Source organism: Hipposideros armiger, unplaced genomic scaffold (assembly GCF_001890085.2).
Source record: "Hipposideros armiger isolate ML-2016 unplaced genomic scaffold, ASM189008v1 scaffold_225, whole genome shotgun sequence".
Lineage (NCBI taxonomy): Eukaryota > Metazoa > Chordata > Mammalia > Chiroptera > Hipposideridae > Hipposideros > Hipposideros armiger.
In genome coordinates, this window is record NW_017731575.1 from 1927541 (window position 1) to 1952653 (window position 25113).

The 25113-nt window shown below is 37.3% G+C and overlaps 1 protein-coding gene across 3 annotated transcripts in view; it reads left to right on the forward strand.

Moving 5' to 3' along the window:
• CHST9 (carbohydrate sulfotransferase 9) overlaps positions 1 to 25113 on the forward strand; it is a 244623-nt gene that overhangs the window by 125027 nt on the left and 94483 nt on the right. The window contains exon 4 of one of the 3 annotated variants that reach the window (XM_019654557.1): positions 22141 to 22182. The exons of 1 other annotated variant lie outside the window; for it this stretch is intronic. In XM_019654557.1, the coding sequence (XP_019510102.1) occupies positions 22141 to 22182 (42 nt within the window). Of the gene's footprint in view, positions 1 to 22140; positions 22183 to 25113 lie in introns of those variants that run through there. One more of the 3 variants, XM_019654562.1, reaches the window with a different exon arrangement.

Consider the following 25113-nt stretch of genomic DNA (forward strand, 5'->3'; position numbering starts at 1 on the left):
ATGCAGGCTTGCCTTTTAAGTCATCCGTGCCCGGGTAAGAGTTGGAGCCCGGGTTATGAGTGAGCTTGCCCCCTTGGAATCAGGGATATGAGAAGAGAAAAAGCAAGCATGAGCTCTTGGAAAATCCCTAACATTAACAGAAAGCAATACAAGAAAACAGAGATTGTGAGCCTAGGAAGGAGCAAAGTTGTCCTGTGAGAATCAGCAGCATTCTGTCTCTGAATCCAAGAGAGGAAGAAAGTCGGAAGGAGGGACTGGTCAAGCATGTCAAATGCCACAAAACAAATAAAATCAGCACTGAAAAATGTCCACTGGAGTCAGGGAAAACTGCTGGTCATCACAGAGAAATTATTTTTTAGGAGTTCTGGAAGTGAAAACCAGATACCAGTGGGTTGAATGAGGGAGAATAGAACAAATGCAGACTTGTTCTTTCATAGATTTTGTCTGTGGACAGGAGAGACAGACAGACAGACTGGCATAATCATTAAGACATTAAGTCAGGGAATGGCTATGTATTGAGGACCTACTATTTCAGGCTCTGCTCAGTGCCTACTTTACCCTCAAAAGCACCTGATAAAGTTTGTTGTTGGGTGTTGTTTATGTTGGTGTTTTTCTTTTTCTTTTTCTTCTATAAAATGAGGTAGAAGTTTATTTCTCCTTCACACATAAAAGTCCAAGCAGCTGTTTCATTGTCACTATAGCACTCCACACTGTTAAGGACTGAAGTTCTTTCTATCTTGTTTCTCAGGTATGTGTGACTCATTGTTTAAGATGGTTCCAGGCAGTAACTTGAAGAAAGAGATGAAGAAGAACATGAACTTTTTTTCTTTTCCTCCCAGAGGTTCTAGAGGGCTGCTAAATAACACTTTTATTTACATTTTATTGACCAGAACATAGTCCCATAATTATACATAAATATAAGAGAGCCTGGTAAACATATTCTTTATTCTTTGTGTCTTTTTGCCCAGCTAAATTTTTTACTACTACGGAAGAAGTGGAGAAAGACTTTGTAATAAAAACATGCTAACAGAACTTGGAGCAAATTTCTTTGAATTAATCAAATAAAATATGGGGAATGAAGAAATAGAAAGCAATCTGAAAACACGAGATGAAAGGCAGGAACAGGTAAAAGAAATCCAGAAAAGAACGGTTCAATATAGTGCAAAATGCAATGAAGTAAAAACAGACTTTGAGCAGAGGAGAGATATGGTTTAAGATTGGAAATGTCTTTTCATTTTTAAAGAAAATAGGTACAGATCAAGTTCTGAAAAGAGTTAAAGTCCAATCTTTTTCTGTTAAAGTAGTGATGGATCACTACTTTGACTGTAAGATTTTTTTATAGTCAACATTTTAAAAATTAGAAAATGGAGATGCAGAGAAGTTAAGTAACTGGCCTTGGGCCCCATACACTGACTGGCGGACCCAGAAATGGAATCTAGGAAGTGGCTGGCTGGAGCCAGTTGGTAGTCCCTGGGGAGTTATCTGAAGAATATTGCTTGTACACATCTCTTTCCAACTCTTCGTTCAATGAGGTCATTGTAGGTAGCTTAAAGTTGGCTGTGGTAGAGCACTTACACCATGGAAATTAGCAAATATTACAAACCAGCGTTGATTGGTTGGTTGGTTTGTTCCCAGGGAGCAGCTGTTAAACACTGCCAAATCTACCACTGGATCTAGGTCTGTGGATAGCAAAGCCTAAGCGTTCCCCATTGCCCTGCATATGTGACTTGGCCAAACTCACTTTGTTAGTTAACAGATAGCAGAATTGAGACTTGAACCCAGACCTGTGATCTACATTCAGCCCAATACAGACCCAAGAGCTTTGATGAAAAAATAAGTAAACTATTCTTTTCTTACATTCTATTCCCAAATGAGCCCGGTTGGTATAAACGAACTCTCACATTTATGCACACTCTAGTTCTAAGCCACCAATTTTCTGTTTTGGCCTTCCAGGCAATCCATCTCTGGTGTGTTTGCTTTTTGAAAACAGTTTTCCTGAAGACCTGGCTCTCTGAACTATGTTAATGAATTCTATTAAAAAAATAACCAATTTTCTCTGGGTTTATGGTTTCAGAACAGTATTTATTATTGAGTAAAATAAAGTATCTTAGATGCATTTTTCCATCCACAAAATGGAAGACTTATACATGGTCTATTCATTAAAAGAAGTCCTGAAGAGTTCATTTTTAAACAAACTTCATTTTCCAGCCAGTCGAATTTATGCTAGAGAATGAATAACAGCACAGCTGTGCCACATTATTTTGAAAATACCTTAAATTTCATTGTATAACGCTGCATTTAAAACTGTGTTTATGCAAACTAAACAAATCTGAAATGATAAGTAGCTAATGTAGGACATATTGCCATATCACACCACATAGTTAAAGTGCAGATATGAAACATCTCCCTGAAATTCCCTCCACATTTAATTTGGATTGCTATTATAGTGCACAGAGCAGGATTTATTTGCACACAGTTGAGACTTGAAACATAGTGTCTGTAGGTGGCATGGGAGAAATATTATCTTGAGCTGCATCACAGTAGATTTCACCTTACAGCAGTGTGCCTTGTTGTGTAACTAAGAAAGAGAAACTTATTTGGGTCAATTCTTATACAACATAAATGTGTCTGTTTCACCCAAGAGAGAAAATGAAGAGTTTCATAATTTTGTTAGCCAAAAATTACTTCAGGCTTTCATATTAAATATTCTGAAAAAGAGTCACAAGGAATTCCCAATTAAAATGGAAAGTAACTCCAATAAAAATAGACTTTCAAGAGCTGTATGATAGATCTTTATTGTGGCAGCACAGGCCAAAGCAGTTCTCAACAAAATTAAGCTCATGCTAGCTTGAATTCGTTGTGGAAGTTGCAGCAAAAGGCATTCTATGTGTGTGTATCAGTCAATATAATAGTCACTACACTTTTATCTGACGTGATTTGGGAATGGAGCATTCTAGGTAAATGCATATTTTGATTAGTTAAAAATGGCACTTATACTAACAAAGGATTAAAAATGCCCACAGAAATAGAATATAAGTGATCCTCAGGCTTTCTTGTGAAAGGAGTCTTAAGTCATACTTGATTTTCCCACAGAGAAAACAATGAACTTGTATTTCTAACCAAGGAACAGATGCCCAACTTTTTTTTTTCTTCATAGAAATGACCACAAACATTTTAATCAACTGTAAACGATATACTTGTACACTGCGTAACTGAAAACCTTCTAAAATGAATATAGGTCATTTGAGCTGAGCAATACAGTAATCAATCATATAAATTGTCCTATTATTTTACTAAAAATTCACAGATAAGAGGATTTGCAGGACAGGGGAGAAGCCATGAGACTATAAGAAAACAAGAAACACCTGGAAACTGCTCACCCCAGAAGTGAGGTTATGACTTGAGTGGCAGTTGGAGGAACTCTGAAAGGGGTGGAACCTTAGTTGGATAAGTAAAGAGAGCCAGGAGGGAAAGTACACAGTGTGGGGAAGACCAGAACCAGGGGACTTTTTCAGAAACTACTGAGTAATCTGATCAAATAATTCATATGGAAGAGCTAATGAATGGCCATGAATTACTACATTATTGATTCCAGATAGCATACGAGGTATGACAATTAAGTTTGCGAACTCGTTGCAATGATGTTGTTAACCTTTTTTGATATCAAAGGGATTATTCATTATGAATTTGTACCAACTGGACAAATAACCAAATTTGCTATCTGGAAGTGCTGAAAAGACTGCGTGAAAAACTTAGATGACCTGAACTTTTCGCCAACAATTCATGGCTCTTGCATCATGACAATGCACCAGCTCACATGGCTTTGTCTGTGAGGGAGTTTTTAGGCAGTAAACAAATAACTGCATTGGAACACGCTCCCTACTCACCTGATCTGGTCCCCAATGACTTCTTTCTTTACCCGAAGATAAAAGAAATATTGAAAGGAAGACATTTTGATGACATTCAGGACATCAAAGGTAATAGGATGACAGCTCTGATGGCCATTCCAGAAAAAGAGTTCCAAAATTGCTTTGAAGGGTGGACTAGGCACTGGAGTCGGTGCATAGCTTCCCAAGGGGAGTACTTCGAAGGTGACCATAGTGATATTCAGCAATGAGGTATGTAGCACTTTTTCTAGGATGAGTTCGCGAACTTCATTGTCAGACCTTGTATTTAAATTTTGTTCAACATGATCATCAGAGTCTGGGCTTCCATTTGAACCATTTATAGGAAGAGATGACCCTGACCATGGCCCATGCCTTTGTTTGAACATCTTTGCCTGTTTGAGGCCTCACGGAATGTCTCATGAATGTTGTCTATTCTTGCTTATCTGAGTTTGCTTATATGTCTTCACTATGTCCTAGTTATTAATTAGCATGACTGTAAATCTCTAATACATTTCTCACTGCACAGAAACATTCTGTATTTCTTAGTCAGATGTGGTCCTTTCCTCCTTGAAAATATCCCTGAAATGCAATTTTACCTAAGCCTTCTCTGAAAACATACAGCTATCTATTTCCAAAGAGACAAACAAAATACCACATTCAAACCTGACTTTATTTGATGCATCATTCTCTTTTACCTTTGGCCATTTTTCCATCTAGTCTGCTGAATTCCCTTGCCATTCTAAAATTTCATCCCAGGACATATAGATAAGCATATCTGAGCTACATTAAATTTAATAGTTTAATTGGTTCTCATCATACCTAGAAAGGGACTAAATCTTACTGAAGTAATATAATTATTTTCCCTATAAATTTTTTAAATTTTTTTTTGCACAAATAACAGTTCACTGGCATTGAGTACATGCACATTTTTATACTACCATCACTGTCATCCATCCACAGAGCCCTTTTTTATCTTGTAAAACTGAAACTCTGTACCTGTGAAACCACAACTCCCATTCTCTCCAACCCTCAACCTCTGGCAACCATCATTATACTTTCTGTCTCCATGAATTTGACTACTTTAGGTACCTCTTGTAAGTGGAATCATACAGTATTAACTTTTCATGACCGGCTTATTTCACTGAGCATAATGTCCTCAAGGTCCATCCATGTTGTGGCGTGTGTCAGAGTTCCCTTTCCTTTTAAGGCTGAATAATATTTAACTGTATGTAAACACTGCATTTTGTTTCCCCATTCATCTCTCAATGGGCACTTGGGTTACTTCTACCTTTTGGCTATTATGAATAATGTGGCTATGAACATGAGCATTCAAATATCTCTTTAAGACATTGCCTGGAATTCTTTTGAGTATATACCCAGAAGTGAAATTGCTGAACGATATTTTATCTTACAAGCCTTTAACTTAGAAAGAATGATTAAATTTGTAAGATTCTCCAGGTTTCATAAACATTTTTTCTTCTCTCTTGCTGTTTTCTTGATCAGAAATATCCAAAAGAAATATAATGCAAGCCATAAATGTAAATTTAAATTTTTGAGTAGCCACATTGTAAAAAGTAAAAACAAATATATGAGATTAATTTAATCATGTTACCTAACCCAGGGTATTAAAGATATTATCATTTCAACATGTCATCAACACAAAATATTATAAATGAGATGCTAGAAATTATGCATATACCAGACATGTGTGTATATTACAATAAAAATTAATAGAGTACATGATACAACAATTAAAAAAATGTAGTCCTACCAAAACAATAGAGCTGTGTTTAATGGAAAAATATTTTACACTGCTTCGGTTTCTAAATTAAAATTTAAATTAATTAAAATAAAAAATTGAGTTCCTAAGTTGCACTAGCAGCATACCAAGTCCTCCATACCCACATGTGGCCAGGGACTACCATAATAGACAGTGCAGAGGTGAACATTTCCATGTCACTGGAGGTTCTACTGGATGTGCTTCTCTAGGCTGTGATCTCTCTGAGGCCATAGAACTGGGATCACTTGTTTACCAGCACAGCCTATGACCTGGTGCATAGTAAGTGTTCAACATGGATTTGTTGGATGAGCAACTAAATTCATTCAGCAGCCATCTATTTATTCAGCAACCATCTATTGAATATTCACCATTTGCCAGACACTGTCATGACACTGGGAGCTTATTGAGTGAGCCTATACCAGCAACACCTCGTCCTACAATACCTTTTCAGAGACTGAGGTCCTTGCAAGTTCTATTTTCTTGGTTTCTGAGCTATGTTTTGAATGAAATGAAAAAAAGTAATGAAAACAAGGACAGAAGTTGCTAGTGTGGTTCTGTTTTGTCCCTTGCACCTCCCAAAAGGTCTGGAAGAAGCAGACCCTCAGTAAATGTTGGTTCAACAAACAAAGGCATAAGTGGCTTTGTTAAGTCATCAGACACACAATATGGCCTTGGGGCCCTCCTAAGGAAAGAAGTCCCTAAGAATGATGGAAGAGGATTGCAGTGGTAGGACAGGAGAAAACCAGAGAAATGGGGACATACATACACAAACACCCTAGACAGTGCATCTGAAGAAGCGCAGAGAATTATCTTTTTTTTTTAATTGAATTTTGTTGGGGTGACAATTGTAGAGCATTTGACTGCAGAGGATTATCTTGAACCAACTCAGGGCCATGAGCACTTCCTTATCCATAAATTAAAGTGCAAACCTTATTAATTCTGCATATAAATCTCTGCATCCTAGTTCTATTTGGAATTGAAGTAAGTCATTCATTTATTCATTCATTTGTTTAAAAAGTATTAATTGGATATGTATTACTACTATCAGTCAAGATCAAAGCACCAGAGGTGTATTTAAGATGGAAAGAATTTTGAAACATTAAAAAAGTTATTTTTTGATTTGATTGTTTAGGGGAAGTGGGGAATCAGGTGGTATTTTCTGAGTTTTGCTCTCAGATGCCAATTGATGAATCTTGATTGCCCTGGATTAAGTCTATTTGCCTGAACAGATAACAAATATTACCTTCTCAGTGTCACTGCAACATTAAAAACAAAGAACAAAAATCACTGTTTTTCTTCGATAATTCTGCCTTTATTGCACATGTTGATTTTCTGTATTCTGCCATTATTTTTTAAAATGTGTGTGTAGATACAAGGACAGAATATTATTTGCATACAGAATTACTCTTCTACATTTCCATGTGCTATTGAAAAAGGGAGTCTACATTTAGAAGAAATTTGGGAGATTGGACTGAAAAGAGATTGAAGGATATCATTAACATTTACCTCACGCTTTCAACATAACTGTTGCATGTCTTTTAATTACAATCAAGCACATTTATTAGTAACTCATTTGCCATTAATATAGAGGCCTCGAAGTTTTAGAAAATAATAGGGTATGAAGGATGATTTCTCTATGTCAAGGAATATTCAATTTTTTTTTAATTGCAAAGTGACTGTAACAAGTGTTTGAATGTCTTGCCAGTATTTGCTGTTAGCCAAGTCTTCTCAGCATCGGTGGGTGAACAGTAGTGGTCATTGTGTGCTGGGGGACAGCTGTGCGTTTACTTCCTGGGAATTGTAAGGCCATTTGTGAAAAATTCACGCTGTAGCATTCAAAGTATCCTTAATCAACATGTTAGTAGAATCTGCTACAAAGTAAAAGCAAATATAAAAAGGCCTCATATTCAAAATATGTAACTCATACTTAATGCATATGTAACCATGGTTGTTACTTTTTTTTTCTTTTGTTTCCTTTGCCCCAGGAGATAGATAAAAAAAAAAGAAAAAAATATATATGTATATATTACTAAGAGCAATATGTTTTAGTAAGAGCAATTACTAAGAGCCTATGTGTTTTACTAGGAGTTTTATGGTTTTAGGTATTACATTTAAGTCTTTAATCCATTTTGAGTTTATTCTTGTATATGGTGTAAGAAGGTGGTCGAGTTTCATTTTTTTGCATGTACAAATCCAGTTTTCCCAATGCCATTTATTAAATAGACTGTTTTTACCCCACTGTATATTCTTACCTTTTTAGTCATGGATTAAATGACCATATAGGCATGGGTTTATTTCTGGGCTCTCTATTCTGTTCCATTGATCTATGTGCCTGTTTTATGCCAGTACTGTGATGTTTTATTTTTGTTTTTGTTTTATTGTGAAATACACATTTTTTTAAATTAGTTTCAGTTGTAGGCTGTTACTTTTTTTTGTTTTTAAGATTTTATTGGGGAATTGGGGGAGGGGAACAGCGCTGGGGAATTGGGGGAAGGGGGACAGATAAGTTGCTGTTGTTTTGTTCTTCAGTCTAGTTGTGGAGGATGTTGCTTCACTGGCCCACGTTGGTATTATCATTGCGCTCTTCCCGGGTGAGGCAGATAGGTCGCCGGCCTCTGGACGGCTGCTCACAGCGGCTCTTGGCAGCTCACACCGGCTGCCAGCCACTCATGCTGGCTGCCAGCCACACACGGTAGCTTATGGCAGCCCACTGCAGCAGGGGCTGCAGCCTACGCCATCGCCAGCGACTCATGGCAGCCCAGCTCCAGGTTGAGCTGTTGTTCACCATCTTAGCTGTAGAGGGCAGTGTCACTGACCCCATGTGGGATGCGAACCGGGGCCCTGCTGCTCAGAGCTGGCGTCCAAGCCAGCTCTTAACCAGCGCGTCACTTGGCCAGCCCCAGGCTGTTACTTTTTAATATCAATCAAATGGCAACATTAAAATCATTACAGTGGGTCAGCTACAATAATTTTTGGTCTGAAATACCTAAAACATAGAGGATTATGACTATATAATTTATTATGATATTTTTAATTGTTGAGCATATTAGAAAGTTAGCATCTTCTTTCTTTATTTAATTTTATTTATGATGCAAAGGTACAGAATATTTTTTAAAAGGTAGGATGTAAATTCATTCCTAGAATTTAATTTACTGTTCTGGGGTTTACTGAGAAAACAAGAAAAAAAATCAGTTTTTTTCTCCACATGAGGAAGAAAATAGAGATAATAACTTAAATATTTTTTAACTTCCTAGCAGAAGTCTTTAAATAACAACTTCCTAACACATCTAGATTAGATCCTGGTTCACACTCAAGTACTTATAGTGTCCTATTCTTAGTATTCTAAGTATAGTTGCAGTGTTTGAATTTCACTGAACTTTTCAGGCAGCATTTAAAGTTGGCAGTAGTCAATGTCTTGGAGAGATTATAAAAAACCAAACAAACAAAAACTAAATGGCCTGAACAATAGATTTCATTATCGCTTGTTTTAAATAATTTATAGTAATCAGTGGCAGAAATAGACAAAGCTAACAGAAACCTCGGATTAGCTGGCCTTTTTATCTTTTCTCCTCAATGACCACCATGTCACGTTCAGTATTAATACAATGTAACTTAGGCATCACACTTTCTCTACTAGTAAATTATCTGAATTAACATTGTCACTCATGAGATAATGTCACTTGAAGATCTTTGTTCTGGGTGAAAAATAAGATTTGCATATAAGATGGCAGGTGTGATTGAACTTTCCAGTTCATATGTGCTGATGCAAATGTAAACACCAAGGATAAGATGAAACTAATTTAGATTTTTTTTTAACCATTTGACTTCAGAACATGTGTAAGTAGTAAAAGACAGTATAGTTTAGTACTCCCAATGATGCTAAAATCAGTACTCTTTGATAAAAGGCTGAGCTAAAGGACAGAGAAGAAGTGTGTCCCTGAAGCATGTAGGTCTTCTCCAGCGCACCGAGTGCAAGAACTTACAGACAAAACTCAGTTCAGAGCTTCTTAAACCAGCAAAAGGAACACAGCTGTTTATCAACTCCCCATCTCCCTCTCTGAGCTCCTGGTAAGTTCTAGAGATCTGTGCAACATGTACCTAATCTTAACAATTTTACATATTGTACACTTAAAACTTTGTTAAGAAGATAGATCTGATATTAAGCATTCCTATCACAATGAAATAGAATTTAAAATAAATAAAAGAATGTAGTCAAGTTGTATCTAGCAGGAAGGATTGGCTAACTGCAGGTGGAATTACCTAATAAGGTGACCAAAATGCCAAAGCTGATCATGTGATGAGGTAGTCTTTTGCTCAGGCGATTAGAGGTTTAGAATACAATGGTCCCACCCAGTAGTTGGAGAATTTTGAGACCACGTTGCTACATCTGAAGTAGGGAGAAATGTGATATTAAGAAATTGAGGATTTTTCATTTTTCTGTATGTTTGAAAATTTTTATAATAAAATGTTAGAAAAATAAAAAAATTTAAAAATTAAAAAAAAAATCCATGGCAGCTGTGCCTTTGTTTTTCCTTCTGAAGATACCCTGTAATGTAACTCTGGGACACATTTTATTTCCAGAAACTATTGTTGGACTGAGTAATCAGATTGTGTCTTCCAGACAGTTCAGGAAAGCAGAGGGAAGAGAAGGGTTTTGTTTATTTGTTTGTTTGTTTGTTTGACTTTCCATTCCTCTTCTTTCTCCCTTGAAATTGGAAAGAAAGTTCCCTCAGCTTTGGGAACTTACCTACAAAGGAGGGTCCTTGCTTCGTCTGTTTTTCTTCAGAATAGCCAATGCTATTTATTTTCTTTTGATTTCTTAAATCATCCAGTGTCTGTACTCAATCCATATTCAAAATTATATCATTTACACTGTTACACTGCCATGATATATATGCACTTTTGAATTTTGCACATGGATATAGATATATAATATTCAGCACTTTTATTTTAAACATTTAACTTGTTTTCCTAATTTTAAATAACTTTCTTATAAGCACATATTTTTCTATTTTCAGTTGTTCATTATCCTGTCAAAAGAGATAAAATTAAATACTGGGGAGTTATACATGGAATGTCCCTTTAGCTAGAGAACCAGAGAGAGAACTCTCTGAAGAGGTAGTATTTGAACGGAATCATGAGTGATGCAAAGGAATCAGCCATAAGAAGATATGAGAGAAGGGGGAAAGGCAAGTGCAAAGGCCCTGGGGCAGGACAAGCTTAGGGAATTAAAGAAACCAGAAAGTCCATGTGGCTTAAGCATGATGATCAAAAGTGAATATATAGACAGCATCCAGCTTATATGGGGCTGTGTAGACTGTGATAGTTTAGATTTTATGATAATCACAAGAGAAAATCACTGGAGAATTTTAAGCAAGGAAATGAGATGTCTTTGTAAGCACTAAGGTTGGAGGGATTCTAGAAAAATAGTAGAGATAGGGAGACTATTTAGAAAGCTGTTAAAGTAAACCAGGAGAAAAATGAAGTGACCTACACCAGAGATAAAGGATGACTCTAGGTTTTTGGCTTGAGCAGGTTGGTGAATAATACTATTAGCTGCCATGAAGCATAACATGCGAGCACCAATTTGGAGGGGCTGAGGATAAAAGGCGATTTATATTTTGGATACTTTCAATTTGACATGACTAGTACCTACCCAGGCGAAGATGCTTCTTGGATCTCTATTGCAATGTTCTAAGTGAGAAATAATAATGCCTGAACCAGGGATGTGGGGCTGAGGGAAGGGGGTAGATTTGAGAAAAATTTGAAGGAAGAGTCAAGAGGACGTGGTTACGGGTGACAAGTGAGCCATGAGGGAATGCAAGGGGACTTCCAAGGCCCTTGCTTTGGATGACCAGTGCCAGTCCTTGAGAGGGCGTGCTGAAGGGGGCGCGCGATTGGAAGAGGAGAGGAGGACTTCACATTTAAACAGGCGCAGTCGTCGTGCTTAGGAAAGACCTAAGGCCGTGTGCACTGAGAGTATTCTCATTTGAGCCTGGCATTCAAAGGAAAGAAACAGTTTAGAGAGATTTGGGAGTTACCAGGGTAAGCATAGGCATCATTGACACCAACAAAGTGGATGAGATTACTCAGAAAGAGCTTGTAGTGCAAACACATGAGGAGACTGTATTTCAGGTGGGAAGGGGAAGCTTGACAGTGGTGTGTGCTGGTTAGCTAAGCCATCTGGAAATGTAGAGAAGAGGGGTGAATAAGGTGAATACCCTTCCAAATCAGGCATGTTATTCTGTTGGCATAGCTTCTACTCAGCCAGAACGTACAACAAGGCACTATTGGAAGTGAGTCCAAGTCTCATATCCAAAGAGAAAATCCTACAGCCGTAGAACAGGATGATAGAGAAGTCAGAAATGGAGGCTTTGACCTTGAACACTTGGGTAGTTGCATACTGTTACATGCGAAATACGTGGTAGTTACTGTAAAATGGGGCAGCCAGTATGGAAAAATAGCACGGAGGTCCTTCAAAAAATTAAAAATAGAACTATCATAAGGTCGAGCAACTCCACTTCTGGGTATTTATCCAAAAAAATTGAAATCAAGATCTCAAAGAGATATTTGCTCTCGCATGTTCATTGCAGCACTAGTCTCAATTGCCAAGATGTGGAAACAACCAAAATGGCCATTGACAGATGAATGGATAAAGAAAATGTGGTATAATTGTTTAAGGGAATACTATTCAGCCTTTTAAAAAGAAGGAAATTATACAACATGTGACAACATGGATGAACCTTGAGGACATTATGCTAGGGGAAATAAGCCAGTCACAGAAAGGCAAATAGTACAATTTCACTTCTATGAGGTGTCTAAAAATGTCAGTCATAGACTCAAAGAGTGAATGGTGGTTGCAGAGGCTGAGAGAGAAAGAAATGGGAAGTTGCTCATCAAACGGGCACAAAGTTTCAGTCAAGCAAGATGAATATGCTCTAGGTATCTGCTGTACAACTTTGAACCTATAGTCAGCAATAATGTATTGTACACTTAAAAATTTGTTAAGAGAGTAGATCATTGTATTTCCAGATGATATTTGGGTTGGGTGATTGACTTTCAGGCAGTTGAGGTCAACAGAAGACAAACTGGAAATGATAGATGCAGACCACTGTAAGGGGCTTCAATGGGGGTGCTGGCTATTAAAATAAACCTAGATCTTCTGACTTCAGAATGGCAAAAGTTCACTGTCCCACAGCTGCCTCTTTAGAATAACAGAAGGTCCGTGTCTGGGAGGAACTCTGGAGATTATCTGGTGCTAATTTTAAGGTTACATACATGCTTTTGGGTAAAGTCTGTGATAATATTGGGTGCTTTCCTGTTGTACTCTGATGCTATTTATGGGACTATTTACAGAGGAAATGAAACCAATTTTACACCCCTCTGTATGCCATGTAGCTGAATCTACCCCTGGAGGAAGTGCAGTGTAAAGGTTAAGAGTGCAAGCTGTAGTCTCAAACTACCAAGGGTGGTTCCCAGCTCTATCCCTTAGGAGTTAAATGACTTTAACCTCTCTCAACATACTCCTCTTACATGTAAAGTGGAGATAATAATAGTATAATCTCATAGGTTATTATGAGGACTGAGTGAGATAATACCAATCAAGCCATGGGCCTAATGCCTAGCTCATGGTATGTAAATTTTGGCAACCTTTTTATTGCTTTTGGTATTACTTTATATTACTTGCCTCTGTCTTTTAGCATTTAGGATGGAAATGTTAATAACATGCCCAGAGGTTTGTTTTTCTGGCATGTAGTTTGCATAAAACAAATATTTGTTGACAGAATGACAAAAGAAAAGAAGGAAGACAGTAAGAAAAGGACACTATAACATTGAAAGATCTTTCTTCATCATCTGGCCCACACTCTGAAATGTGGAAATGTATAAGGTATTTTTATTATTAATATTACCTCTTTTTCTGATCCATAAAATATGCAGCCAGCACTTTTAAATTAACATAGGAAAGAACAAGAAGAAAAGTGTGTGTGTTTTGTGTGTTTTAAGCAAGGCAGACAATAACTGAGGTTCGTCATTGTTCCAACTGCTAAACCCGCTTTCTGTACCTCTTAGGTTGTTCCTACTCAGTGTCTCTGTGTGCTAGTCACAGAGAGATCAGAGATAAAGTGCTTTCCTGTAATGAGCTTGCATGTGGTAGAGACAGCTGACACAAAAGATTTATATAACAGAAGCTGTTATAGGTGGTGGTGTAAAGGATTCTATGGTCAGACCATCCGGGTTTAGATCCAGCATTTGGCAACTTTGAGACCTAAGCAAGTAACCTCTCTGAGCCACACTCTCACCTGTAAAGTAGGAGTAGTGATTGTACTTACCTGATATATACATGTAATATATATATGTAAGGGGCTCAACCTGGAACTCTGCTCCTGGACTTTGCCTGCCTCCCCAATGAGCAATAACTACTACAGTTTGCTCTGAACATGGAAAGATGAAGTCATCAAGGTTAGATCTTGAAGAAGGAAGGGGACTTCTTCAAACAGAGGGAAGGGAGTTGGCTGTTTCAGGCTTGGGACTAAAAATGGGTGTGGCCTACTTAGGGGATTTTAGAATTTGTATGGAAAGGTTCTGAGTTACCCAGGAAAGCAGGGATCATATTTTAGTGAGTGCTGAATACAGTTAGACAGTATCCTGTAATAGTAAGAAGCAGTAGAGGGTTTGAGAAGATGAGCGTGGGCAAAGCAATTCTTTAAACAATCAATTTGGTAAATTAACATGATGATGGAGACTAAAATTAGGGAGACCATTTAGGAGATAATACGATAGTCTAAGCTTTCCTGTACTAAGGACCTTGGTGGGGATGATGGGGCGGGGGGTTTAAAAAAGAAGAAATGAGTATGAGACAGAAAGTTAGGATCAGAAGGTAACTGTCTGGAAACAGGTGCAGGGAGATGTGTGTGTGTGTGTGTGTGTGTGTGTGTGTGTGTGTGTGGTGGGGGGTGGGGAGGGTGAGGATGTTAAGTTGCAACTTAACAGCAGGAAGAAGTCTGTATAATAGACACACATGAGCAATTCAGAGGGATGGCTGGTTTGGGGGGAAAAGTTACAAGTTTCATTCAAGTCTAGTTGCATTTGATCCACAATAGGACACCCATGTGGAAGCTAGAATCTGGAGAAGAATTACTGAAGTGCAGGACAGGCCAAAGCTAAGGATATGTATTATATTGGCGACTATACAGGTGAGAGTTAAAGAAATGATAGAAGGCGAAATTTTTGAGGAGGTGGTATGGCAAGAGTAAGGCAGGATAACATACCAGCAAGTAAGCCCACGAGAATGGCTGTGAGGAGCAAATGAGGTGACACATACAACCTCACTTACGGGGTTGGGGTGATTGAATACAACAAAAGTAGGAAAACCATGGTGACTGCCTGATAGTGAAGACCTGCTTTATTTTTTTGCCCCATGTCTTAGAATCTCAAAGCCAAAATGCACAGTAAGACATTTTGTAGGGGAGGGAATTAGGGCTCCGTGAAACTGAGTTCATGGGTTCCCTCTGAGATAGCTGGAGAATCAGTCCTGGCCCTTTTCAGTCCTGTTCTCACTTCACAGGCTGTTGCTTGGGCTGGTCCAGTGTCAGCGCCTCACTGGATATGGTTTGATTTGTACTCTCTTTCATACAAAGCAAGCTATAACATGCTGGATCTCCCTGCACAAGAAGCACAGCAGAGCACAGAAGTGAGAGCACGGCTCCGCACAAAGGAGCTCTCGATACGAATACTGACTCGATCTCACCCTGTTTCTCTCTTTTTCATTTGTATTTCCCTTTAGTTGATTGACTAATTTTGCAATCTTTAGAAAATAAAGTAAGCAGTTTACACATAAGTTCCTTACCTTTGTATGCATGTTAATTAAATAATTAATTCATTGCTTATGATATTGCTTCCAAAAAAGATATTAAAATGAGATACTGTTTTATATGAAGGAGGCTTTAAATCTCAACCATGTTTATAGCCAAATGATTGCAATAACTATTTTTAAACCAGGTCAGTTAAAATCAAAGTAGCTATTTTTGAAAGTATATAAAACTGATGCCCCATGTAAAAACATTTTGCACAATATAACAATTTTTATTGAAGTCATAGCCATTTGAGATCTTCACCTTTTTATGAATTCCTTATGAAGTTGTAGAAATCTTAATACCTATCTAATTTTCTTCTTGAGGGAAATAATTTGAAAATTCCAAGAACAGAAACATAGAAAACATTTAACATAAACTCAAATCATTAATACTTAATGGAAAAATATAATGATGCATTCTGAGACATTTTAAAACAGCTACTATAAAATCATCTCTTCTAGGAGGCTAGGAACATCTTCAAAACTAGTGCTTAAAAAGCCTTACTCAAAAAAAGACGACAGAAATACAACCTGTAAAATACAAGGATTAGAAGGAAGTGGATGGTGAAACTTAAATGTCTTCATTTTATTTTATTTTATTTTATTTTATTTTATTTTATTTTATTTCATTTCATTTTTTAAAGATTTTATTGGGGAATTGGGGGAGGGGAACAGTGTTGGGGAATTGGGGAAGAGGAACAGCCAAGTTGTTGTCCTTCAATCTTGGTTGTGGAGGGCGCAGCTAGCTCAGCTCCAAGTCCAGTCGCCATCTGTCAGCTCAGCTCAGCTCAAGGTGCTGAGTTCAGTCTTACTTGCGGGTGGGCATAGCCACCATCCCATGCGGGAGTCAAACTGGCAGCCTTGTTAAGAGCACATGCTCTATCCACTGAGCCATCCAGGTGGCAGCTCAGCTCAAGGTGCCAAGTTCAGTCTTAGTTGAGGGCAGGCATAGCCCACCATATCGAACAGGCAACCTTGTTGTTAGGAGCAAGTGCTCTCACCAGCTGAGCCATCCTGCCACCTGTTGGCAGCTCAGCAGCAGCTCAGCTTGGGCGCAGCTCACTGGCCCATGAGGGAATTGAACCAGCAACCCTGTTGCTCAAAGCTTATGCTCTTAACCAACTGAACCACTCTGCCAGCCCTAAATTACTTCATTTTAATTGCTATTTGTTATCATAGATTTCTGCTAAGCTTGCTCCCATGCCTGGCTCCCCATGGTACCATTGGGTCAGAGGTTCTTCTGTGATGTTTCTTGTTAGCTGGGGAGAAGTGATGACCTTTCAGCATTTCTTCAATTTCAGAGTTGCAAAAACCAGTTCTGAAAATAGTTGGCAGTATCAGCTGGCCAGATTTGTTTGCTGTAATCCCTTTTGCTGAAACCTCTTTTGTTTTGAATCAGTGAGGCCCAAAGTCAAGAAATATTTGGGTTAATTTAAGAACACTACAAATACAGGTTTTTCTTTTGCAAATTTCTAAGACTATTTCATCCCATCTGGCTTCTCTTTTCTGTTACTGTGTTCTTTTGCTGACCACTCTTGAGCTGTCTCAAGTCCCCTTCCTGGGCAGCAGCAACCTACCCAAGCCCCCACTTTAATCTGTCCTGAGGTTCATGGGATGGATGGAAAGACTGCTAGGGTGCTAGATTTGGAAGAACTCTGGAGCCAAACCCTAATTTCACTTCTAATTTTATAATCATGGGCAAGATACCTAAACTCAAACCCTTCATTCTTTCCATTAAAAAAAATATATTATTTTAATTTTATGAAAGTGATGAATACACAATTAAAGTATCAAAGTAATGCATACACAAAGTATCAAATACAACAGAAGTTCTTTTAACTGGCTTCCTCTTAAATGATTTCCCTAATTAAGCAACTCTCTCCCTTCCCTAGATATAACCTACCGGCTGATTTTCACAGCGGGCTAACCACCAGGGCCTCGCCTGCTGTCCCTCTAGCCCACCTGTAAATTTTTTACTCCACCTGTGAGGATGTATGTGGACCAAGAGTCAGCTGTGTTTGTTCCCAAACCTGCTGTGCCAGTTGTACTTGTTCATATAATTATTCAATTCAATTATAAATTATGTAAACTAATGACATATGGACACATAAAATAATTGCTATTTCTATGATAATGTTTTGGAAAGACTCAGTGAAGTTGAGTAACTGAAAATAAAATGATACAAAATTAGGTGTGACAATATAATGGTAAAATATTAGGAAAAAACTCAAATGTAAAAGGATTCTACTTTGTGTCTTTAAGTTCTCAATCCATTTTAATGGAACTGAAACTAGGAAATACAGATGATGGTTATGGGCATGGTTTATGTAAAAAAGTGCAGAACTGGAAACATATACGTATTTACTTTCAAGGGTTAATACTAATTAATATTAATTTTAAGGATCTGATAAAAAGACAGGAAAATAAATCCCATTTATTTTGGAATTTATGAATTGTCTCCTAAAAACACATCCTCTCTCACCTCCCAATAATAGTAATAGCATGGATTTCTCTTTAAAGGCTTTGACTATATCTTCTAAATCATTACTACTCCCAAATATTTTTTAAAGTAATGACTACCTAGGATTTGGACTCACTTGATACAATCAATATAGACTGACTTCCTTGGTACATGATCATGTATTAAATAACTATGAATGTACTTCCATAGTCAGCTGTGATAATGATTTTAAATGTCAACATTTGGGCTTGCTTCACATAACAGAAATTAATTGGGTTTGGCCAGAGCCCCTAAAATAAATAAGAGTTTAAACCTCATATCCGGTGTACACATTCATATATTGTGCCTACAAGATTGATCATGGCATGCAAGGCTTAATTTAGTGGCATAGACAATCTAATGAAATAGGATCTTTCCTTTTCATCACACTATTTTATTCTGAGGCATTTTTAGTGGTAAAACACATTTCACCTGTTGAAACTTGGCATAAGCACCATACTAAGTGAATAGCTCTAGAGCTTTGATAGGAAATCAATTTTTTAAAAAACTAGCATTTCACTGATCCTTTTCTGAGTGTTTGGGAGCTCCATGCAGCATGAATAGTACACTGAACCAGGCAGAGCTCAAACTCTAGTGAAAGAACACAAATATGGCTCTAATGTACTTTTCTCAAAGTAATTCTGGCCACATAGTGAATTAAATTATCATCATCCTTACCTAAAAGAGAATACAACAATAGGAAAGGGTTGAATAGTTTCCTAAGGCTGTGTGGCAATTTGTTGTTAAAATTGAAATAGGATTACATTTCACAAATGGATCAGGTTGTTTTCCCTCCAGCTAAACCTTTCAGGAATGTGATTATCAATACTCTTTTAATTTTACATACAAGTAGTCTGGTGAAAAAAAAAATGATCACAGTCAAGTTTAGATCCTTTGCTGTCTAATGTTTGGTTGTTGGATTTGAAAGTTTATCCCAATATTTTCTTTTCAAATATTGATCTGGTCTAACCTTACCTTCTTTTCTTCTAAAACTACCCAGATGCACAATATTATATCAGTAATAACCACAACAACAGCTAACATGAACTGAATCCTTATAAAATATCAGGTATGCTGCTGAGAAATTTGTGGGAACCTTATCTAACTTAATATCAGAAGAATTCCATAGGAATATGACCTGGATTTCTGCATATGGAATATAACTACAGTATTAAAGTGTAATTTAATTCAATATATATTTATACATGACACTAAACTAGGTTTGGAGAAATTATAAAGGGGAGTAGGACTGTATCATTCCTGTGTTCAACAGGTTTACTATATACTATAGTAGATATGTATTCATCTAACTAATATACTTCAGCCAGTGATGTGTGGAGAGCCAACTTAGACCTGGAAAGTGTATCCAGTCTGAGTGTTCTCTTATTATTATGCCCTAATGTCAGGTTTCCTGAGACCCTTAAGAAATTGCCAGATGGTGATTTCCAGAGGCTGGGGAGAAGGAAATGAAGATTGCTGTTCAATGGATATAGTTTGTTATGCGAGATTAAAAAAAAAAGTTCTAGAGAGCTGCTGTATAATATTATGCTTTTGGTTAACAATACTGTACTGTACATGTAAAAAAATTGTTCAGGATAGATCGCATGTTGTTTTTTAATCAAAATAAGTAAAAAAAAATTGACGACATTGAACAGCCTTTATATTTGAGCGATCATGGAGATGGGGGAAGAGCTGTCATGTCCACATTTTTTCAAGGAAATCACTTGATCATTAGAAGCCAGAGGAGCCTAAAAGCAATACCTGATGAGAACAATTCCTCATACACTCAATAAGCAACTTACCAGAATATCCTAAGAGATAAGGAAGCAGCTGCATTTGACTTTTTTTTTTAAGTATTTTATGTTAATACTTTTTTTTTTAATTGGGAATTGCGGGGAGGGGAACAGACAGGTAGACAAATTGCTGTTTTTGTTCTTCAGTCTAGTTGTGGAGGACGTCGCTTCACTAGCCCATGTTGGTATGATCATTGTGCTCTTCCCGGGTGAGGCAATTGGTAGCTGGTCATTGGTCGGCCACTCACAGCGGCTCCCGGCCGCTCACTCTGGCTGCCAGCCACTCACGTAGCTCACAGCAGTCCACTGCAGCCCCGCTGCATCCTACACCATCGCCGGAGACTCTCCGCAGCCCTGCTCCAGGTTGAGCTGTTGTTCATCATCTTAGCTGTAGAGGGTGAGCGTCAATGGCCCTCAATGTGGGATCCAAACCGGGGCCCTGCTGCTCAGAGCTGGCGCTCCCAAGCGAGCTCTTAACCAGCTGAGCCACTCGGCCGGCCCTGCATTTGACTGTTTGAATAGCTATTTTTTCCACATCAATTTAATTTCCTTCCATGGTTACGTGCCAGATTACCTAAACAACTGGAATGTTGAATAAAATCAGTTTTGGATGGAGGAAGATTTTGGATTCTAGCCTAAACAGTATTCTTACCACCACGCCATGAAAATGTGACCTTAATCATGCTACTGTTACATAGGTAGACAAGTAAATTTAGAGTTGCAATTACATCAGAGTGGGTTGAAGCAGGATTACATATCAAGTTCCAACCCATGGGGATCGGTTGTACCCTAGGACTTATAACTTATTGATGACCTATACAAATGTCTTATAAATGCCTTCATTCAAAATGCAGAAATTACTAAATCACATGGAGCTGCTAATACCTTACACCAGGAAACGCACGACAATACAATCCAAAATGCCATTGGATATATTTTTAAGTCATTCTGAGGTTAGAATAGCATTTGACATAAGCATAAACTGGTATGTTTCAACACAAATGAAATTTGGTGAAAGATTGATTTAAAAAGCAAGAGGCAGTAGGATCTTTGTCTCAATTAGGGTTAGAAAAGCAATATTATAGATGTCATATTGATAGTAGGTTATTTAAATGGAGCAGGATAGCAGGACAGAGACTTAATCCTATCATTTCTTAAGCTTCATCATTCTTAAATACCTGTTCAAGATTTAATCAACATACCTTGAAAAAGTATTTAAAAAAACAAAACAGCATATAGAGAGCAAACTATGTATATAACACATTATGTACATAATACATTATGTACATGTATATAATATAGAACATAATATATTAATAGATAATTCAGCATGCAATATATTATATAATACTTGCATTTAAATTATATGTTATATGAAATATTATGTGGTGTAGTATATAATATAAATTTTATATATCATATATTTATAATGCTATTTAAGAGAAGAATTGGAACTCAGTAATCTAGAAAGCAAAAGGCTAAATAACCATGTAATTACCACCTTTCAGTTCCCTAGAATTTCTCAGAATGAGCTAAGGCTTTCCTCTCCCCATGGATGACTAAAAAAGAAGAAATATACTAGGTTACACTTAGCAACATAGTATGACATGTGGCAGAAAGAGGTGCTTCTTGATTATCAGGATGAAAAATCATTGGTTCAAAGAAAACTCCAAGATTTCTTTCTTAGAGCTCTCCACTGCAGAATAAACTACCATTAGTTATCAGTGAATTAAATATTCATCAGATCGCTTCCCTCAAAAGCTTTTTTCTTTTATCCTAGATGTCAATTAATTTGCTCTTCCAAGCTTCACAAACTAAGGTATCTAACAGTGGAGCCACTGGAGACTCAATGCCAGGATATGCACATGGCATATCTATCCCAGGCACCAATTTTACCCAAGGATCTATCCCAAATACTCAGAGAGTCTAAGTGGAATATATAATTGTATATTAACACATGGATATGTTATGGAGTGGACTGCAAAGAATCCAGGGAAATTTTCTTCCTTGCGATGGATGTTTTGCAGCTCCACCTACCTCATCAGTCCCCAGCTCCCTTTCTCTGATTCATAGGAAACAGGCACAAAGCTCAGTCTTTTCCATGGCAAAGTTTAAAGGTACTGCCCAGTTCCCTAATAAATGACACCAAGCCATCACCTCTTCATTATCCCACAGTGGATGATATACTCTATTTCACAAACTGCTCCCTCTCCATGATTTTCTTTGCAGGAAAAAATAGTAGAGGCTCTGAGGCATCTTTATGTAGAAAGTTTTTAAACATCTTTGGGTGGATGCTAATATATGAATTTCCTCTCTCTTCTTTCCAGGATGGGGGTCAGTAAATTACTTGCAGCCTGTACCCAGAATCAGTGAGTAAACTCTCTATAATGTTTCAGTCTTGGATAGTTATAGATAAGCAGAGCAACAACCAGAATATCTGATAACCACATAGTGTTGTTTTTAAACACCTGTTCTTACAATGATAACTGTGACCAGAAAGCACAGCCTAGGTCGCATTGCTGGGGTGTAAAGTCTTGGAGGGTGGGGGAGAGAAGCAAGCAAACTATGATTCGTGCCCTCATGAAACTTACAAAGAAACCAAAGACTTTGAAGATAAATTTCAGCTATATCTAACTTAATGAATAATTAATGTTCATCTTATTTGAAACACTTTACATTTTTTCTTTTTTTCTTTTAAAAGCATTTAATTAACACTTCCCTGAAACATTGGACTTTATTTCACAGAAATGTCTTCTTCTAAGAATATAGTGAAATCTTACTAAGTATTTAGATATTGCTAGTATACCATTTTTGACAATGTGACCCAAAATGAGGTGAAATTTACCTTTGTATTGTCTGCAAGGAATGGATTTGATAAGAGAAATAAAGGGAACACCTGTAACTTATTTAAAGAGAATAATTGTTTTCATGGCTTTAGCATATACAGGGGTCTTTAAACAAAAAGATTCAGCTATAAAATAAGGATCCATGTCATTAAGTAGATGTCTCCTTGGATAGACTTGATTGGCATATCATAGCATTGAAAGTAATAAAACTGCATTGCTTTCAATAAATACCAACTTCCATAATTCAGGCTAGCTTTTCCTCCCTACCTCCCCAAACTCATTATTCCAATCTAATGAAATGTACTGTTTTGCTATATGTGAACATAAGAATTTATTAATAAAAGATCAGTTCTTATTATCTTAATTTTAAAATTTACAAATATAAATTTTAATTTTGGGGATGCTTATCTATAACATTGATCACCTAGACAACATAGTGTATTTACTTTTACAAGAAAAACTTTGTACTATTCCCTTTCCTTTTTCATGATTTCATACAGCAGGTATTTTTTTTTTAATTTAAAACTCAATATTTTCACAAAACAAGCAAAACAAATTCCTAGGATAATAGTGAAGATTTAGAGTGAGAAAAAAAGAACCTCCAAATTAGAGCATGCCCACCTTGGAGTATGTTGAAAAAAATGGAGCAGTAACTGAATGACAGTTCATTCATTCGTTCATTCATTCATTCATTCATTCATTCAACACTTAGTCAAGGGCCATGCTTATTGCTTCAAGTGTGTGAAAATAAATCAAATTCTCTTCTTGTCTTCATTGTACTGACAGCCCATAAGTTGAAACAGAGATGGAGACAAATAATTTTGTCATGTGATAAGTGATATGTTATCTTTATGTTATCTTTATGACAAATAATTTTGTCATGTGATAAGTGATATGTTATCTTTATGAGCAAAGTGCTTTGGGAACAAAGGGAATATACCATTCAATCTGACTGGAAGAGTTGGGGAAATACTAATAGCAGGTATAACATTTGAACTCATCCTCAAAGAATGAATAAAATTTCTACAAATGGAGAGAAGGACATTTCAAATCAATTGAACAAAAGTATGGTGATATGGAAGGTTGTAATACATGGATTGCTCAAGAAAAACAGAGCAGACAAAATTAGTTATAGAGAGCTGAGGGGGAGGGAGAACAAGCAGTATATGATATATATAGGTATATTGCTAAAACAAAAAAATACCCTTACTTTGTGATTGGAAACAATTGGAGCTCAGAGAAAGATTTGACAGTCATCTGCAGAGAGCTGAAATTTGAAGAAATGGGGATAAATAAGATTATTCATGGACAACTGAAAGAACTTTTAGAAACACAGAATAGAATTGGCTTCCTGAGATAGGAGAAGAGGAGGTGTTAAAAATAGATAAATTTGAAGGTGGATATAAAGAAATTTGAGGTAGATAGATCTGAGCGCTTCAATTTTTTTTTCACTATACTGTTGGATAAGCATGGAATGTCAAGTGGGACATAAGTTTGAATCCTAGCTCAGCTGCCCGTGAATGACGTAACATCATATAAGCTATCTACACTTGTGTTCTCTTTTGTTAAATGGAGGCAATAATCACATTTAATTCGCAGATTAGAGAACTATATAATGTATGTGACGCACATTCTAAATGGTAAAGCTCTCTCTATTGAGAACCAGCCTGGCGTAATGGCCAGAACACATAGTGACCTCACTGAGCTGTTTTCTATAAAATGGGGATAACAATACATACTTATACGAATTATTGATTATTAAAGATAAGGTATGTCCAAATATTCACATAAAGGTGCTCTACAGATGGGAGCTGCTAGATGATTGTCATCTGTGAATAGGAACTTGTCTCTGAGGGAAAAAAAATGCGATGAGGAATGAAAACAAGAAAGGACACGTCAAAATGTTTTCAAGCAGAATTAAAAGCCCATTCTGAAAATATGACTCTCCATGTACAGTCATACTTTATGAGCTCCAGATCAGTCAGAATGGATGGTTTGATGGTCTGGAGTTGGGTAAGATCAAAGCAGGTACTATGCCATTGGGACAACAATTGAAAAGGTTGACCAATGCGTGTCCTAGAAGCTTGGAGGCCTGGTGCTCCAGGACCTGTACTCCAGCCTCAACACTGGGGTGGCAGAATACTACCTTTTCTATTCAGGGTCAGCAGCCTGTAAACCTAAGGCCCTTGTCATTATCAAGTAAATCAGTTGAGTTGTCAAATGTCTCCAAGGTTGAATACTTTACCGTCAGCTAAGCTCCAGCCATAAGCTACTGCTCAGAGACCCGCTAGACCCCTGCCGGCCCCTCCATCCTTGGCTCACAGTCCCTACCCCATCCTATACCAAGCCTCTCCTTCCACTTCAGTTTTACAATAGTTCATCCCTAGCACACGAGGCAGCATAAAGGTTTTCCACCTCCTCTGGAATAGATAACTGGCATTTGTACCAAGCAGA